Raw genomic sequence first — 19391 nt, forward strand, 5'->3', positions numbered from 1 at the left:
AGTTTATTGGTGTCCACTGCCCACTGTTAATCACACATTAAAAACCACAAATCCCATACCCCGCCAATTTCAGTGCTTTAACAGTGCGATGGCTGCTGGTTTCAAGACAATTTGAAAACAAAACATGTCAAACCAAGATGAGGAAAATTACAAATTATTTTCATTTGATTGGAGAGGTTTCAAAAGAAAACCGCGATGAACAAAATTCAGATATGTCGGCGTCTTTACAAGAAATGAGCAATGAAGGTATGTCAGAAGATGAAAGCGAACAGGGAACTTGGAGAAGGGCTATGTTAGTTACAGCGTGTTTACAGTTGTAAGTAGCAAAATAACACATACGTTCAACCAACAGTGGCTGAAAGATTTTCCTTGGCTTAAGTTTGACAATGTTAAAAAATAAAAAAGTATCCATGTTTTGTCAGGATGCAGGGGAACTGATGGCAGGCAAGACTGCATTTTTAACAGGCAAGCCTGCAGGCGCCCGGCCAGATTTAATAACAAACAAAACGGCGTGTTTTTAAACACAAAGCAATATATTTAAATCATACTAATACAATAAACCATTACTTTTAAATAGTAATACATCGTGTTTTTAACTACACACAAAATACATTAAATCATAATACATTCACCTGTTCTCAATCAATACATATATTTACAAGACATTCCTCTCATTATTCACATATTCACTTTTTTTTTTTTGTAATTGCTCCTATTTGAAATCGTTCTTATCCATTTATTGTGCTTATTACCTGCTCTTAGTGTAATTTGTATAACCAAATATTTTGAAGTTTAACTGCTGTTACTCATAATCACTCTCAAACTTAATTATTTACTGTATTTTTTATTTTCTCTCATTTGAATTTCCTCTTACTACTGATTGTATTGTATTTTATAACTGCTTATCTGTAATATGATTTTTTGTATTGTGATATTTTGTAATGTGATACTTTGTAACAACTGTAAGTCGCTTTGGATAAGGGTGTCTGCTAATAAACGAATAAATACATAAATAAATAAAATAATACAGTAATAATACAGCATGTACCCTGCAAGTATGAAAAACAAAACTGAGGGAACCCTTTAAGTCATTATTATTATTTGTTTATTTAGCAGATGCCTTTATCCAAGGCGACTTACAGAGACTAGGGTGTGTGAACTATGCATCAGCTGCAGAGTCACTTACAATTACGTCTCACCCAAAAGACGGAGCACAAGGAGGTTAAGTGACTTGCTCAGGATCACACAATGAGTCAGTGGCTGAGGTGGGATTTGAACCGGGGACCTCCTGGTTACAAGCCCCTTTCTTTAACCACTGGACCACACTGCCTCCTATTGTAGCGAACAAAATAGTTCCATAAAATGTCTTCACCATACACATCCAATCATTATATAGATCTCAAATGTGCAGTTTTGAAAGAAACACATGTTCTAGCAAACCTGCATTTTCATCTCTGTTTTCAAACCATGCTTTTAGACTGCCTTGCACTTCCTGGGTCATTTCACCCAGAGAGTGAACTTGTCCCCACCCCTTCCCTGGCTTCTTTCCTGTCTATAACCAAACATCTGTTTCCCCTATTGACTGGCATACATTCAGCCAGTAACATGCTTCGACCCAGAAGACACTGCTGAGCGCAAACAGATTACACAAGAATAAGGCATTGAAGCCGAGAGCTCTCTTCAACCTCAAGTAGTACCAGATACCATGTTTTAAAATGAAAACACATGTGTGCTCTAACATTTCAAAACTACACAATGTAGCTAATGGAAGTGTAAAGTAACTAAGATTAATGGAATTATTTAGTTATTATTATTATTTATTTCTTAGCAGACGCCCTTATCCAGGGCGACTTACTATTGTTACAAGATATCATATTATTTTTACATACAATTACATTATTTTTTGTACACATTCATTTTACATACAATTACCCATTTATACAGTTGGGTTTTTACTGGAGCAATCTAGGTAAAGTAACTTGCTCAAGGGTACAGCAGCAGTGTCCTCCACCTGGGACTGAACCCATGATCCCCCTTAAAATAATTGCTAGCCACAATTATTTTAAGTCTGCATACTCAGTCTGATAGGATGCTAACCAGCCCAGGTTGGGAGTTTTTTGTTCCCCTAGCCTGTGTATATTATGTCTCACACTTAACATTCAACAAAAAACCCTCTAATTTTAGCCAATAAAAAGCTTGTTGCCAGCTATAACAAATACTGTATATAACTCTCTCCGGAAGTTCACTCACAATAGGATACCATATGTGCTCTTTGTGTGGCTCTAACACATTTGCTGATGTTGTTGCTCCGAAGCATGTTGTCAACAGACTTGCCTTGACCCCATCTTGATAAGCCACCCAATGCTGAATTGATTCAGTTCATCCTAAAATGTAGTTCTATAACAACCTGATTCCTCTCTATTTCAGCCGCTGTGCTTGGATTTTTCTAGCGAAGGTTATGTAATTTGGACTAACCTACTGTGCCACAAAGCCCTCTGAAGTACAGTACCACTGTTAAAACATTTGGTGGGTAGTGTAAGAGAATAGATTATATATACTCTTGAAATTATGATTGTATTATTCATGAGAGGACTGTTTTGTTTTAAAAATGGGGCCTTTTTATTTTTAATGACTTGTATACCAGTTATACATTTAAGACCATTTTTGGTGGATGATGACTAATTAATTTCATCTGATGTGACAGAAACAGCATTTTGACTTGCCAAGGATTTGTTTATAAACTATGCAGAGGCAAATTATAAAAAGTAATTTGTACTATAATCTGCTCCTAACCCCTACTCCAATATTTTGACAATATTATGTCCAGATTGTTTTTTTTTAAAAAAAAACTGTTTTAATCTGTGTAAACGTGTGCCTGTGTTACAAAAGTAATCCAGAAAAACAAAGGAAACAGAAATATCGAAGGTGCCTGGAGTGCACTCTGCTCCCAAACACCCAAAACACACCTGTAAGTGGTGTTGACTGAAACCCAAACAAAATGATTGTGGGAAACCGAACAACTTGAAGTCTTACGAGGGGTCTTAGGGGAAGCTGAATCAGTAGGCCTACTTGAAAGGTTACGTCTGAAGATGGGAGAACCTCCCCTGGTAACCTGCTGGTTAACTATTGGAACTAACATAAGGTAAAGGAAATGCCAGTCTGGGAGGACACGTAATTATTTTTAGGGGTTTTTCTTTTTCTTTTAGTTGCCACATGGATATCATGTTTTCATGCACAGCTCAACTTGGTCAGTGTTGTTTTGTTATTATTCATTTAAAGAAATCCGATATACGTTTCTGTAAATGTCACCTGGCCGTTGCAGTCGTGGGATGTAGTACCGACTAGGCCAGGAGGGTAGTTACCCGTACAGAGAACGAAATACAGAAAACAAATAACACCTTTGCTTTTATTTAAGGGAGCCACAACAACTGAGATCCACCACCAACCAGGATTGAGAAGACAGACTGCAGATCACTATTTAACAGTTCTTTATTTCAATTCAAGTATACATACAATACAACTGAAATTGTGCAGGGTTCACAGCAATTAAAACATTTGCCTCTAGTGCCACCGTCGGGGATGTACAGGCAGCCACGCATGCAACCACTTGTTTCCCACAATTTACAATTTCACAATGGCCACTCATTGTAATTGTAAAGCCAATTAACATCGTCCCCCATGAATTCCGCTCACCCAGCCAAGCCCTGTACCGTTCAGATCTGATTACCATACTTGTAAGAGGCTTCAGGTTCACTCTCCTTCTGTTCTCACACAAGTCCAGAATTCTTGTCCCACAACAGTGCTTGTCCAGTAAGGTTCTGATGGGACGGGATAGCGTTTGAAATCCTGTCCCACTCTGCACTGATGCTTGTGGGCGATAACAATGGTTAGCTAAAATAAACACAGACAAGGCGGGTACAGCCATTGTTCATCCCAACAGGTTTAAACTCTAAAACAATTTTTTTTTTAAATTCCTTTAATATTTTATATAAAAACTAAAATGCAGCAAAAGCTCTTATTTTAATACATTAATAAAACTAAAACCTTACCTAGTTTTCTAAAATACCTAATATTGTAAGTCACACGAAAAAGAATGCACAGTCGAATAGCTACAAACAAAGTTTACAACCAGTGGTCTGATCACAAAACAGGAGAACAGACATAATAATCATTCTATTCTAATCATCAGCAGTGTGGAGTAGTGGTTAGGGCTCTGGACTCTTGACCGGAGGGTTGTGGGTTCAATCCCCAGTGGGGGACACTGCTGTTGTACCCTTGAGCAAGGTACTTTACCTAGATTGCTCCAGTAAAAACCCAACTGTATAAATGGGTAATTGTATGTAAAAATAATGTGATATCTGTATAATGTGAAATAATGTATAATGTGATATCTTGTAACAATTGTAAGTCGCCCTGGATAAGGGCGTCTGCTAAGAAATAAATAATAATAATAATCAGTAAAAGTGGAGACAGAATAAAAGTACAAAGCTCCAACAATCCCATTTAAGGCTAACTAAGATCAAACTAATATGTATATAAAACAGATAGATATAGATTCTGGTATAGTAAGCAAACTTGTTAAATTTGCAGATGACACAAAAATAGGAGGAGTGCAGCAGCAAAGGTCATTCAAAATGATCTAGACAGCATTCAGAACTGGGCAGACACATGGCAAATGACTTTTAATATAGAAAAGTGTAAGGTACTGCAGGCAGGCAATAAAAATGCCCATTATAAATACCATATGGGAGATACTGAAATTGAAGAAGGAATCTATGAAAAATATCTAGGGGTTTATGTTGACTCAGAAATGTCTTCATCTAGACAATTTGGGGAAGCTATAAAAAAGGCCAACAAAATGCTCAGATATATTGTGAAAAGTGTTGAATTTAAATCAAGGGAAGTAATGTTAAAACTTTACAATGCATTAGTAAGACCTCATCTAGAATATTGTATTCAGTTATGGTCACCTGACTACAAAAAGGATATTGCTGCTCTAGAAAGAGTGCAAAGAAGAGCAGAAGTATTCCGGGTTTAAAAGGCATGTCGTGTGCAGACAGGCTAAAAGAATTGGATCCATTCAGTCTTGAACAAAGAAGACTATGCTGTGATCTGATTCAAGCATTCAAAATTCTGAAAGGTATTGACAATGTCGATAGACCTGAAAAAAAGAAACAAGGACCAGGGGTCACAAATGGAGATTAGATAAAGAGGCATTCAGAACAGAATAGGAGGCACATTTTTACACAGAGAATTGTGAGGGTCTGGAACTACATCCCCAGTAATGTTGTTGAAGCTGACACCCTAGGATTATTCAAGAAGCTGCTTGATGAGATTCTGGGATCAATAAGCTTGTAACCTTTCTTATGTTCTTATATTCTTAAAAGGAAACAGCATTTAACTACGATATCACAGGACACTAGTCACACATTAAAAATGCACTGATTTGTAACAGCACAACTGCCTTGCAATGTGGGACTGTTAAATAAACTACAATTAGTACTTAACTAAATTAAGTCGTCTGTCCAGCCACTGCAGCCCCGCTTCTTCCAATACTTGTTGAAGTCAACTCGGCTGCAATACCTCCTCTCTTCGTTTCGTCTCTGCTTCTTCTGCCGCCTGTCCTGTCTGTTCAATCTCTCTCCGTTGCGCTCTGTGCGTCGTTGGTACGTGTCCCAGCTCATTTTCTTTCAAAATAACCTTAAAAAAGTAAACCTGCACAGACGGTAGGCTACTTCGTCATACTCATCAGCCCAGGGAAGAGCATTATGACGTGCACTGTTATTGCGATCGCTATTATCAAACGAAATGGCATTGAGTGATAAAGACAATAGATAGAATTATGCAGTTAAAGCACGAAAGATTGCAATATTTATATATGTTTTTACAATTACATACGTCTTGCAGAACTTTATAAAGCTGTAGCTTCATATTGCTTTGAAATACAATTACGAATGGAGTTAGTGTATTGTAGGTTCTGTAGCAGTCAGAGGCAGTCGACAATATTTTTGTTTCTATTTTCTTTGTTGATCTGTGTTTAATTATCAGTATATTTTACGTTACTTAACGTTTTTAAAGCCAGAAAAAAAACGCAATCAGATTAAATTAACCCCATTCATCAAGTTTCAACATCTCAATTAAAATCTGCAGCAGGATAGTTGAAGTAGTTATGTTTACGCAAACTTAGGTGAATACATTTATTATTATTATTATTATTATTATTATTATTATTATTATTATTATTATTATTATTATTATTATTAATAAACAAACTCCACATTCATTAGTAACAACATTGGAAGTTTACTTAACACCAAATAATGGTGTTGCTATGCACCTATTTAATTTATCCCGTGCCAAAAATAACCCTTATTAGATATTTGTATTTTAAGCAATATAACCGATCATTCTCTAATTGTGTTTACCATCAGCTGAAGAAAGTACTTGATCTATTTTATACGACAGAATGTTTCTAACAAACTGCAGCACCACGTTGTTTTGAGCAAACTATAGATCTTAATAGAATAATTCATACAGTGGTAGGCTATGTAACATATTGTAGATCTTAATAGAATAATTCATACAGTGGTAGGCTATGTAACATATTGTAGATCTTAATAGAATAATTCATACAGTGGTAGGCTATGTAACATATTGTAGATCTTAATAGAATAATTCATACAGTGGTAGGCTATGTAACATATTGTAGATCTTAATAGAATAATTCATACAGTGGTAGGCTATGTAACATATTGTAGATCTTAATAATACAACAGTTCATATTGTGCAACTTTGGGGTTCATTTTAAGTTTTACAATTCTGTAAAAAGAATATTGGGGAGGGGGCAAACACAGAGATATATACTTTAGACAAGGCATTTGGTTAGTAAATTAATCACGTTTTAATTTAAATAAGGGTAACGCGAAACATAGGCATACCACCAGTCGTCAATCCTAAAAAATGTGTATCAAGTGGTTTGCTCATTAAAATTGTAAGTTTCAACATGTTAGCTTGTTTTTAAGATTTTAGTTTTAATTTCGTTAAATTATGCGTTACATTTTTTTTTTTTAATTCGATGAAACTCGTTGTCGTTTCAAATTACCGGCGAAACAGGTTAAAATAGTAATAATCGTTTCTTGTAAAACGAATACATTTTGTTGATTAATATCTTATCTAATATCATATATAAACGCGTTACAGTTAATTTGTATATTTACTATATTTTGTTTTAAAAAGTAGGTTAATTAAACAAAACTGAGTTTATTATAAAACAATTATCCGCACAGATATATATATATATATATATATATATATATATATATATATATACACACACACACACACACACACACACACACACACACACACACACACACACACACATTTAAACAAAATATTTACAAATAATTAATAATAACTAAAACCCCATAAAAGGGTAGCAAGTTTTTGCGTCTCAATTATAGCCTTATATAAATAATCCTTATATAAATATCGTGTTGCTTTAGTGATAAGCCGGTTAAATTTTTTTTTCTTAAACGTTTACACTGCATGCAGGCCATATAGATGACGACAGAGACAGAGAGAAAATTATAAATTGTAACTGTCCATGTCGTTTAAAAAGACGCACCTGTTTGCTGTGTTTTCCTTAAAGCCATTGTGCGTGAATGTTTTATTTTTTTGACGTCCATTTGTTTTATTTGTGGTTAAAAAATCCATGTTACTTATTTTTGCTTTCATTGTTTACGTTGCTACTCTTAAATAACAGGCCTAAAGACACGCCTGTCTAACATACCCTCATGTGTTGGATGCTTTCATTAGGGTCGGCTATAAGATGTTTATTTTCTTTAAACAGTAGGCCAACTACACTGTTAAAGAAAGGCGTCAAATACGTAACAAGTAAACAGTAACAGATTGTGTTTTTACTCTACATTTGTCAGTTCACAAGGCCTATTTTTCTGTGAATGTAGACATTTACTACAGTATTACAATACACCTGTCAACATTGAGTTTTCAAAATAAGGGATCTTTTGTCAACTTAAATCTTATTGGCCTAAATTGACGTGAATACCTACATAGAGAAAGGCATACAACGATTCCACTTTATTATTTCCTTCTAGACTTTTTAAAAGGAACAATATCGAACATAAAAAAAACAACCATGACGTGCTTCACAATCAAATTTTCTCTTGACCCCTGTGGTTCTACAGTTGTACTACAGTTGTAGGTATGGCTGACATGGCAGCAGCCGCAATAGTAAACAGGTCCACTGACTAGTTGGTTTTGCACGACAGTTGGCGTTGTTACACACAACAAACCTAATGGCTGGGTTTTGTGCTGCACATTGACATCGTCGTTAAAGGTTGAGCTATGGCTAATTTCTAAAGCAATGTAGATGCTGAAATTGTAATAGAAACGCAGCGTTTATCTTTCACTATGTGTGTGACTTGATTTTCCTGCAGAATCCTTTGCAATGTGTGAGTCTGGGAACATGTCGACTACAGATTTGCTGAACCAGTCACAACATGCAAAGGTCTCTGCATATGTAACTTTCTTGATCTCAGTGTTTCTTTTGACAACAAAAGATGTTATACGCTGGTTTTCTGAGCGTCACTGGCTTTTTGGTGTTTTTGTGATCTCGCATGCTTACCACAAACATTTTGCTCCCGTGTCCATCATTAAAATCAGTCGTGCATAGTCTACAGAAAGTATGTCTTTTTTCAAGCTTGCATAATTAGGATTTTGTGAGAATATGTTGTGGTTCAAGAAGCTTTAAATTTGGATAAATATTATTTTTTTACCGGACGAGGAAGGCTTATCACAGGCACCGCCGTACCTTGTCTCGCGCGCTGAATGCATGCCAGCCACAGGGCTCCCTGGGTCCTAAACCCTGCTGAGTACAGACGGGGATTGCATTAACCACACACCGGCCATTACTTTTGCAGAAATGGAAGGTTTGCTGACATAAAGGCAGACAAAATACGGGAGAGTCCCGGCAAATAAGGGAGAGTTGGGAGGTCTATATTGCGGTGGCACTTGCTTTTTTTTCCTCAGTTTTTTAAAGCAGATTTTGTTTCAACAATATTTAGTGTGCCAGCACGACTTACATAAATTATTTAGGCTATTATGCAAACTCCACTCAAGTTAAAATGGATCATCTGTAATTTGCAGGGTTTTTTTTCTCATATTTCTGCAAAAGGCAATGCGTGCTATATGAACCATTTATGTAATTAAATACAACTAGAGTTCTCTTGATTAAAGGCATCGTGTAAAAATGTCAGCACGTTATTAGCGCCGCCCATTTGATGATGCAGCTGTAAGAGGGAACCACCTTAATTACTAATTTTTCCGTTCCGCATCAACCTCTCTTCTGTTCTAGAAGTTCCTTCATGCATGCAATGTCGTGATCAGATCGTGTCTGACCTTTTAGTTTTTTAAACACAAAACCCAAGGCTTCTTGTGATTGCTGGGGATGGGGGATCAGAAAGAGCCGACAATGGTTCCCAAATCCACTTCGTTTAGTATCAAGAGCCTGCTGTTTCCTTCTAAAAGTGACAACCCAAACTCAGGGGCCCCAGAAAAGAAAACTCTGCCTGAGGAAATGGAATCGTGTTATTTTAACCAGGACAATCACAGGGAGGAAGAGGCAGACGGACCGAAAGAACAGAATAAAAATGGGAAATACGACAAACCGGCGTTCAGTTACAACGCTTTAATAATGATGGCTATCAGACAGAGTCCAGAAAAGAGACTGACTCTCAATGGCATCTATGAGTTTATCATGAACAATTTCCCTTACTATAGAGAGCACAAACAAGGCTGGCAAAACTCAATTCGGCACAACCTGAGCCTGAATAAATGCTTTGTGAAAGTACCAAGGCATTACGATGATCCAGGAAAGGGGAACTACTGGATGCTGGACCCGTCGAGCGACGATGTCTTTATCGGGGGGACAACTGGCAAACTTCGGAGGCGGTCAACAACATCGAGGGGCAAGTTGGCACTGAAAAAAGGACTTCGGTTTGGGCCTCTCGGGCTGGGATTGAGCGACAGGGCAAGCAACCCTTTGTACTGGCAAATATCGCCATTTTTATCTTTGCATCACCCTCATTATAACAGGTCTGCATCAGGATTTCTGAGCCAGGGCCATGCTTACGGCTCTCTGCTTTCCGGGATTGACCAGTTGGGAAACGGGGACCTGTCTCGTCCGATATTGGGTGGATCTGGTCTGACAAACAGTTACGGCGTGAGCACGTCTTCTGTCAGTTTACTATCAGGACAGTCTGGCTATTTCGTCTCTGGAGCCCAGCACTCGCAGCCCGTTCAGCACAATGGAGGCGGTTTCGGGGTACCATCCAGCTCGCCCTCTACACTGATTTCTGAAACACTGAGACCGTCACTGCCTTCCTTTACGTCGGGTGTTTCTACGGGATTTGCTGGGGTCCTGTCGCATCAAAACAGGGTTACATCTGCTAGTTCGTTTTTAAACTGATCCTATTACTTCCAGGCTGGGCAATGAGTAACATGCAAACTAAAAAATATGGTTTCCCAAATTGACAAACTTATGTTATTTTTTATAAGAAATAAATTAAAAATAATGATAATTAATGCTGTAAGTAAAATGCTAGCTGCAAAAAAAAAAGCATAAATGAAAGACATTATTTGTCATGACCTGTTGTAATAACACATCCAAAACCCTTGCATTCCTTACGAGCAAAATTGTTCTTTTTTTGGTTTGTTTTGTCCATAAACACAATTGGAAAGGGAAGACCCTTGTTACCTTAGGATTATTTTTACCTGTGATATTTAGTTTAATTTATGTTTCTGTTTTCGTGTTTTTATTGAAATTGTATTACCATTACAAATTTCAATCCGTCAGTCTAAAGATAAACTACATAGTTCCTTAAATTATTTAGTATTTTATGTAAATAATATTTAAGTGTTTTATTCGCGACAAGAATATTAATAATAAAGTGGATTTGTCCATATAAACGCCTTAATAAACAAAAATCAGTGCTGGCGACCGTGTATGGGTATACACACTGACTGTGTTGTGGTTTTATTTGATCAGTTCAGGTTTCATATAGATCTGCTAAAATAAACAAACACACACACACACACACACACACACACACACACACACACACACACACACACACATATATATATATTGTAATGTTATCATCCGACTATAAAATGAAAGATGCAATAATTGTTGAACTATACCGTTGACATTTTATTTGTGTGTGTTTTTCTTTTCGTGATTGTGTAAATGCTTAGAGGGAGCAACACATATATATAAAGCAGAAGCCTGCGTGTAGGCCTCTGTGTGGGTCAGCTATGTTTGTTTATGTTTATTTGTTTATTTAGCAGTGGTCGTTTTATTGCCCAGATCGCACCATAGAATGGATCTTGTATGATCCCCACCAATTATTATCGACCGTGACGTAATAGCGCTAGGTACAATGTGACCATACATTTTAAAAGAAAAAAAAGCGTCTATCTTTGTAAAGGGGTATTATAAACAATTGGTTTTTTAATTATTATTATTATTATATTTTTAAAAAATGTATTTACACAGCATAAAAAGAATGTACTATAGGCAGTTGGATCCCCCCTATATATATATATATATATATATATATATATATATATATATATATATAGACACACACACACACACACAATTTATAGGCCTACAGTTCTACTATTATCCAAAGATGTCTAACATCCACATACCGGATTCATTTAAGTGTCTGCATTTTATTATTATTATTTTTTAATGTTATTTCAACGTTTTGCATTTTTAATTTCAACGCTATACAGTAATGATTTAGGCTACGTATGTTTTAATTATTGTCTTCTTTTTTTGTTTATTTCTGTAAAGAATTTTAACAAGGTTAAAGTGAAACTAAAATAAAATATGATGTTTTTTTTTTTTGGTTTGTTTTGGTTAAGACCATATACTCAGTATTGATATATTTGTGCCTGTTTGTACAGCATATCTCCTTTACCAGGGGAATTATATCCACATGCAATATTACCGTATTTTAGTGTAGGAGTATTTAAAAAGGCAACACTTACTGGAAGCAGTTTGTTTATAATGTTTAATACAACATATTCCTCTTTGTACTTGTGGGTCTTTATGGTGGTATATGGGATATATTTAGGATGCATTATCTTTTGATGTAGTAAGATGATAGCTTGTAATTTAGTCTGAAACACGTGTTTTTTAAAATATAAATATAATTGTCCATGTATCGAATAAGCCTGAAAATTTCAAGACTTGTCTATTTACATTATTGTAGATGTGCACATGTATATAATAAATATTTAGGCCTGATGTAATTTGATAGGGAATAAAGATTTCTTTCTTGAGGGCGATTAAGAAAGTTTATGTAAAACACGGAGGAGGGGAAAGATACATAACGTTTTCATTTTGTGACAGTGTTGTATTTATTCGCGGCTTCTCGCGTGCGCGTGCACACTCTGTTTTAATACGTTTTCTTCTATGGGTGTTTGTTTTTGTCAAAGCTGTGGTGTGGGGAGGAAACGTGTTATAGATTTTCATACCAAAGCTGTAGCAAAAACAATGCAAATGCCCTGTTAGATCTAAGCATATAATAATCAATCCATGTAGGACATAGGCTGATGTGCCGTGCTGGAGAAACATTCGACAAGTTATAATTTAAAGGTTTTCTACACCACAATAAACTGCAGCGTTTCGGATGTCCGAACTCATGAACAGAAACACAGAGATTATGTCAGAATTTCTCAATTTCTTATTTTTTTTATTCTTTATTCATGAGTATGAAGGTTAAAAGTGAATACGAAGACGTTTCGACCTCAAACGCCCTCATCACAATGAAATAAATAGGCCCGTGCAAGTTATGCGCAGTGCCTGTACACAGACTTTTACGATCTTCTTTTTATTATTATTATTATTATTATTATTATTATTATTATTATTATTATTATTATTATTCATTGTGAATTAACTATTGATGAATAAAAATGGCTGTGACATTTTTTATCCTAAAAGCTGCGAATCCACAACGACACCATCTTTGAACATAATTTAAAGGGTACTTTGAAAGGGAAACAATTTTTTTTTTAAAAAAAGTAGGCCTATTTCAAAAATACCAATAGATATAACTTGTCACAAGGGGTAGGAAGGGGCATGTAAACCCACATTACTGCACTGGGTTGTTTTCATGGTGCTTTTGGGCTGTTTTTTCTTTTTCTTTTTTAATGTGACCTATGTGAGTTCTGTTCAGACATGCCCAGTAATCAGTAATGTCTCTTCAAGCAGCCATGCGTATCACAAGAAGATCCTCAGCGACCCCCGTCGCCCTTTAGTTTTGGAAATAGTTTGGCTTGCTTTTAAAACACCATTAAAAACAATATCTGAGACAACTCCGCTGATTGATTTATAAGGCTATAATTACGTGTATATAGGCTATATTAAATAAATAATAACAAATGAAAAATATAAATAAATAAATGTGCCGTTATCCAGTGACGCAAAACAGCAGCGGTGTTCATGTGACCTTAAATAACATTCATTACGGATGCATGCTTTACTATAGGCCTTGATTCTCAATCACTTCGATTTAAATTATTAAATCATTATTCATGTTTTTTTTTTTTTTTTAAACATATTTTATTACACTACTGAAGTGGAGCATGTCACTAACAGGCATATTCATTCATATTAACCTTTTTTGTTTTGTTCTTGTGCCTTGTTATAGATAGGATTGGTCATTCTTGAGATCCGTAATTGCAAGACACATTTCTCCCAATGGCAATTGAGCTTGACAAAACCCACATCAAAAGAAACCAAATAAAATAGTGAAAGAAAAAGGCTCTTAAAACAATCAAAACATGTGATTTGTCACAACGAGACCAAGGGTTTCACAAAGTCAGCGCAAAACGTACACAGCATGAGCAGGTCTCATTAGGTGGTTATTTTAACACTCAAAGTAATGAAATCACAAGCTAAAAAAAAACAAAAAAAAAAACACAGTCTTTTAATTTTTAATGTAACCCTGTTGCATTTCGTCCATTATATCATATTGATAAATACTGCACGTTTTAATCATCAGATGGAACATTCAGTTAATATGCAGAGAAGGTGAGTGGTGCTAGTTGAGAGTTTTGATTCATATCATAAATAATATTGTAGATTACATTTTAATTATTTCTTTAAGCAGAATTAGACACGTGTAGGAACAGTTTGACCGTATTTGTTTTTATTTTGAGATGCATTTTAATCTTTTGTTTTCTGTCCCGTATACTGTACATTATTCATTTACATACCTCTGAAAATTGCGTTAGTTCTTACCAATAAGTTCTAAAATAATCTTTATAAGATTTTATGACATTTGCTTCTCAGAAATGCTGCATCTGAGTTCCACTGCTGACGAGCAAATTATTCCTTTCAAAAGACAGCCTTCATTGAAACTATAGCCCCAAATGTTTAATAATTGAACAGCATACATTTAGATATAGGTACTTACAATATTGAAACAGATACATTTAATATATATATATATATATATATATATATATATATATATATATATATATATATATATATATATATATATATATATCTCAAAACCTGCCAAGTTCAGATATGTACTTTTAAAGTCTTGCCATATCGATCCCACATTTTAATATATTAATATATATTAATATAACATTTCCTTTTACTATGGTATTGTACATTATATTTGTCTGAGTAATCAGTTATTGAGAGGTACAATTAGAGAAAATTAATTGCTTCTCCCCTAAACACACACACACTTTTCCACGCCCAACTGCACGCATATTACAAAGACAAAGAGAGTTTGCTTTACAAAAAGCCATGCCATCAGCAGTTAAACATAACGCTTGTGATCGGTGCCTCCTCACCTTGGGGCCCCCATCTTTCACGCTGGAACCAGTACTCTATAGAGAGTAGCACCTTGCATTGCTGCGCATTCTATGGAAAACTTGACCTGAACAGGATTGCGTTGGGGCAGGGCCTTAAGAGGAATACATTTATAGATCCCGAGAGAAACACCGGAGCCGAGGAGGAGCGAAAGAAAAAGGTATTGTCTTGTCTTTGCACTCATCTAAAGTTTTTCCAAAATATAATAACATATAATAAAACGTCTAAAGATATGCTGCGTGTCACACGTCACGCAGAGGGTTTATCCACGTTAAGTCTTGCTCCCCACACTGTTGTAAAATAACACGGAGTTCAGAAATGACATGCTATCACAGATATGACTGTTTTACAGTTTGCTGCTTTCAAATATGCTCAGTCTCATTTGTTTGCACCATGTCAGAAATAATTAACTCAAATTCCTCTCGCCTTAATCTGAAGTCTCATTACTTTGAATAGGCTACTCTCTGTTAATTAGTATTTAAAAGCATTTCAGATTATTTCGACTAGAACAAAATTAAATCGGCGATTCTTATTTTATAGTATACTGTTTTTACATCGTAGGTTCTAAATTGAATATATTTGGCCTTTATAATGAAGCAAAGACTAAAGTTTAAGTAAATGTTTTGCACACAAAAATCTATTTTAATTGATAGACAACATAAATAATAAAGCTATTGTTTTATATAGTCTCTCGCGCTCTCTCTCTTTCTAACTTTATTGTTTATGTCATGTCAGATTATATTTGTTTTTGTTTCGAATTACTGTTTCGAAACAACACAAAAATAATGTTTGTGTACAAGGGAACACACTTTTTTATTTGGTTATCCCACAATTACTGTGTTGACCTCATTCAGTTTGAATGGGGGTTATGTGAATGCACAAGTAACTCGATTTCAACAGTAGGCTAAATTATGATGGCATCTGTTAAAACAGGATAACTGAACATTTCAATACAACAGGCCAACATGTTGGACTTCTGAGTTGCTATATTGTAAAATAAACCCTTAAAAAAAACAACTTTACTTTAGTACTTTAGGTTATATAAGGGGATAAAAAGTCCCCGTTTAAAAAAAGCTTACTAAGCTTATAGAAATAGATAATGTTGATATTTTCACGCTTGCAATATTGTAAGACTTAAAAAGGGACTGACAATTTTCTAAAATAAACTGATCAACATTCTAAGTGTAATAACCCGTAATTCTATGAAACTATAAATAAACACCGGGACCATATTCAGAAAGGTCTTATCCAATTAAAGGATACATTTTCTAAAAAAAACAAAACAAAAAAAAAGAAATATATTTTTTTAATATATGTATTTTTTTTTTTTGCTGTGTTTAAAATAAAAGCACTAGAAACGTGGGTTAATGGGTTGTGAATACGGCCCCATGTATTAACTTAGATATTATTATTATTATTATTATTATTATTATTATTATTATTATTATTATTATTATTATTATTATTATAAACTGTAAATAAGTAATTTGATTACATACTGTAGTCTTAAATTGTATAATGTAAATCGTTTACATGGCCGAATGCTGATTTATAAGGATGTCTTTACGGTTTGATCGAAACATTGTTATGTATTTATTTATTTGGCAGACGCCTTTATCCGTCAACACACACAACAGTTGTCGGTCCCTAATGTTGGTTTTAAAACAAATGCTTACAGTAACAGCAACTGCCACTTCTTCAACTTGTTAATTTTAGTTATTGCATTTAGTTGGCGCTACAAGTAAAGGTAATATGAAACTTCTTCGGAAAGGATGTCGTCTCGTCTAAAACGCTGAGACAATAAGAATGGAAAAGAGCAAACACAGATCCTGCATCTGGCGTCTTGGCTGCTGGTGAGAGAACTATCCGCTGTGAAACAAAATCATAATGGAATGTCCTTTATTGAAGGTGTTGAAAGGAACGAAGGTGGTGTATTCCACAATGTCTGTGTCCTATTTTATAGGGAGCCAATAGGAACATATACCACCATGCTATATGATATGGGGTCTATTTCATGGATTACGTTGCTAACATACATATTACCTGTTGCAATTCCTTTATACAAGAAAACCTACGGCATTGCAACAAAATATCTATAAATTATGTAGCAAATTGTGTTAAATGTGGCTTTATGTTGTTATTAGTTGTACACAGTAGCGGTATGTTAGCTATAGCCCAGCTGTGTAAAATATTTCTTCAACGCAATTTAACTTTGAATAGGCTACTCCCCATGCAATTGCAAGGGGCCCCAGGCACCAAGGGGACCCCTGTTATCGTGGCTCAGTTATTATAAAACAAAGGGAAAAAAACTTAAATTCAACTCAAGTCTGCAACAGAATGAATTGATCGTCCACCACATTTGCCGAAAACAGGATTATTTAGCTTTAATTGCAGTCTTTGTCGCCGCGAAAGCACAAAAGGTTCATTTCTAACTGCCTATGTGAGTGTGTTTTTTGTACGATTGCTGTGGTGAAATGCAATACATCTAATAATGTCATTGTTGCCTCGTTTGAAAGTGGTATCTTACTTTTAAGAATAGTCACCGTTGGGCAAACTCCGCCACTGGTGGTACAGTGAGGTCTTGTTTTGTTAGCCAAATGTATTTACATGTATTATAATTCATAAAGATTAATTTGTGCTTTAAGTAATTGTTTTACCAGGATAACTACTTTTTTTTAAGAAAAGGGTATTTGTTTTAACTTGCTACAACATCCGTGTCAAACCTTGTACAAACATCAGGTAACAATGGCTGGCTAAAGTCATTGAAAAATACAATCGGTAAACAACTTTTGAATGCATACAAAACACATCCAAAGTTCTTAAAGAAGCAGCTATTAAATTACACTCAACGCACATGACATATAACCATACATAATATGGGACGGTTGCACATTAAACACCATACTTGAACATTGTATCATTTTAAAACATGCATGTAGATCATTCAAACAGAATACTACAGTACAACGTCGCATATCCATCCCCCCTGTGGACTGGGGTATAGGCGGATATGTGAAAAGGTCGAATTGGTGAACATTTATAGAAAAAGCATTTCCACATCCATAAATAGGTTAGTGAACAAAAACAACACGCAAAGTGCTTTAAACATGTGGTAATGTTTTGCTTTAAAAGTAAGCAAACGTAAACGAGATTAATTAGGCTACACAAACGTGTTGCTATGTGGTTTGTTACGAGCCATCTCCACGCAAAGCATTTAAAAACAAACGGCAAATGTAGAGTAACCTGCAACCGATGGCTTCTTTCTTAACTCTAGATGTCCCTGCCTCCTGGTTCTGCTTTTTTAATATGTGTGTGTTCATGTTTATATTACCCACATGCCAAAGTGTACCAACCCTCATGTCATAATTATGATTGGTAGAGTATCCATTTCATGTGAAAACTGAGGACAAATGAAAAAATGCAACAATTGTCAATTGTGGGTTGTTTAACTTTGGGATGGGGGTATGCACAGTAGACGGAAATTCCCTTTTAAAGTGAAATCAGATGTAAAAAAAGGATAAGCAACATAATATGTATGTGGTATTGCTTTTTGTCTTTACAAACTCATTCATTGATCCAATAATTACAAGTAATGGCACAGACTTATCTTGAGGTTAAGGAAACAAATGTCTATGTAGTGTCTAAGCTCAACCCTTACTTTCCACCCTTACTCTGTTTAATTTTTTGGTTTTCTTTTTTAATACCTGACACTAGTGTAATGAGTGTAAGACTTTCCACAGGCAAAAATAAAATACAACAGAAAAATGAACAGTGACTGTTCACCAAATATCTCTGGCACAGTAGTGGATACTTTATATTAAATCACTCCACATTTAATTTCTGCATGGGCTGTTGTTTGCTGTACAAAATTAGCACCACTTTTTATCTGTAAGGTAATAAAAGTTAGGCAAGAGTATTGAGTCTGAAAACACAATAATAATAATAATAATAATAATAATAATAATAATAATAATAATAATAATAATAATAATAAATGTATAAAAAAATGCCTTTAGGTATTAAAATGGCATATTGATGTATTAGTAAAAGTCTGCAAGGGTTAATGCTACTAAAATAAAACATATATAATTTTGAATATGGAATCCTTGTCTTGATGGGATTGTTCATCAAATACTTTAATTAAATAAATACAATAATAAATACATGTATTATATACATTTTATTTAAAGGAACTATAAATACAATAGACCAAATAATTCAATTTAATAAAATCAAATAGACATGCCTCTTCAAATCACTGGTGCAAAGTTTTTTTTTTTTTTTTTTTAATGATCATACTTTTAAATCTACACATTTCTTTAGTTTATATTACTCATGGATTCTTGCTACAACAATTTTAAATACGCTGATCATACCTGCCAATTTATTTTTTAATAGAGCATCAAAAACAGCTTAACAATTTGTAGACAAAGAGTAATTTATGTGAACACATGTTTTA

At 34.8% G+C, this 19391-nt stretch overlaps 1 protein-coding gene across 1 annotated transcript; it reads left to right on the forward strand.

The window, feature by feature from the left end:
- The first annotated feature begins 9328 nt into the window (after window positions 1–9328).
- Window positions 9329–12959, forward strand: LOC117402220 (forkhead box protein G1). The gene has a single exon (XM_034003144.3). The coding sequence runs from the start codon at window positions 9470–9472 to the stop codon at window positions 10487–10489; it is 1020 nt and encodes a 339-aa protein (XP_033859035.1). The 5' UTR covers window positions 9329–9469; the 3' UTR covers window positions 10490–12959.
- The last annotated feature ends 6432 nt before the right edge of the window (window positions 12960–19391 follow it).

This window comes from Acipenser ruthenus, chromosome 5 (assembly GCF_902713425.1).
Source record: "Acipenser ruthenus chromosome 5, fAciRut3.2 maternal haplotype, whole genome shotgun sequence".
In the NCBI taxonomy this organism is placed as follows: domain Eukaryota; kingdom Metazoa; phylum Chordata; class Actinopteri; order Acipenseriformes; family Acipenseridae; genus Acipenser; species Acipenser ruthenus.

Coding starts and splice junctions, on each gene's coding strand:
- LOC117402220 (XM_034003144.3), top strand. CDS start 9,470: ATGGGGGATCAGAAAGAGCCGACAATGGTTCCCAAATCCACTTCGTTT.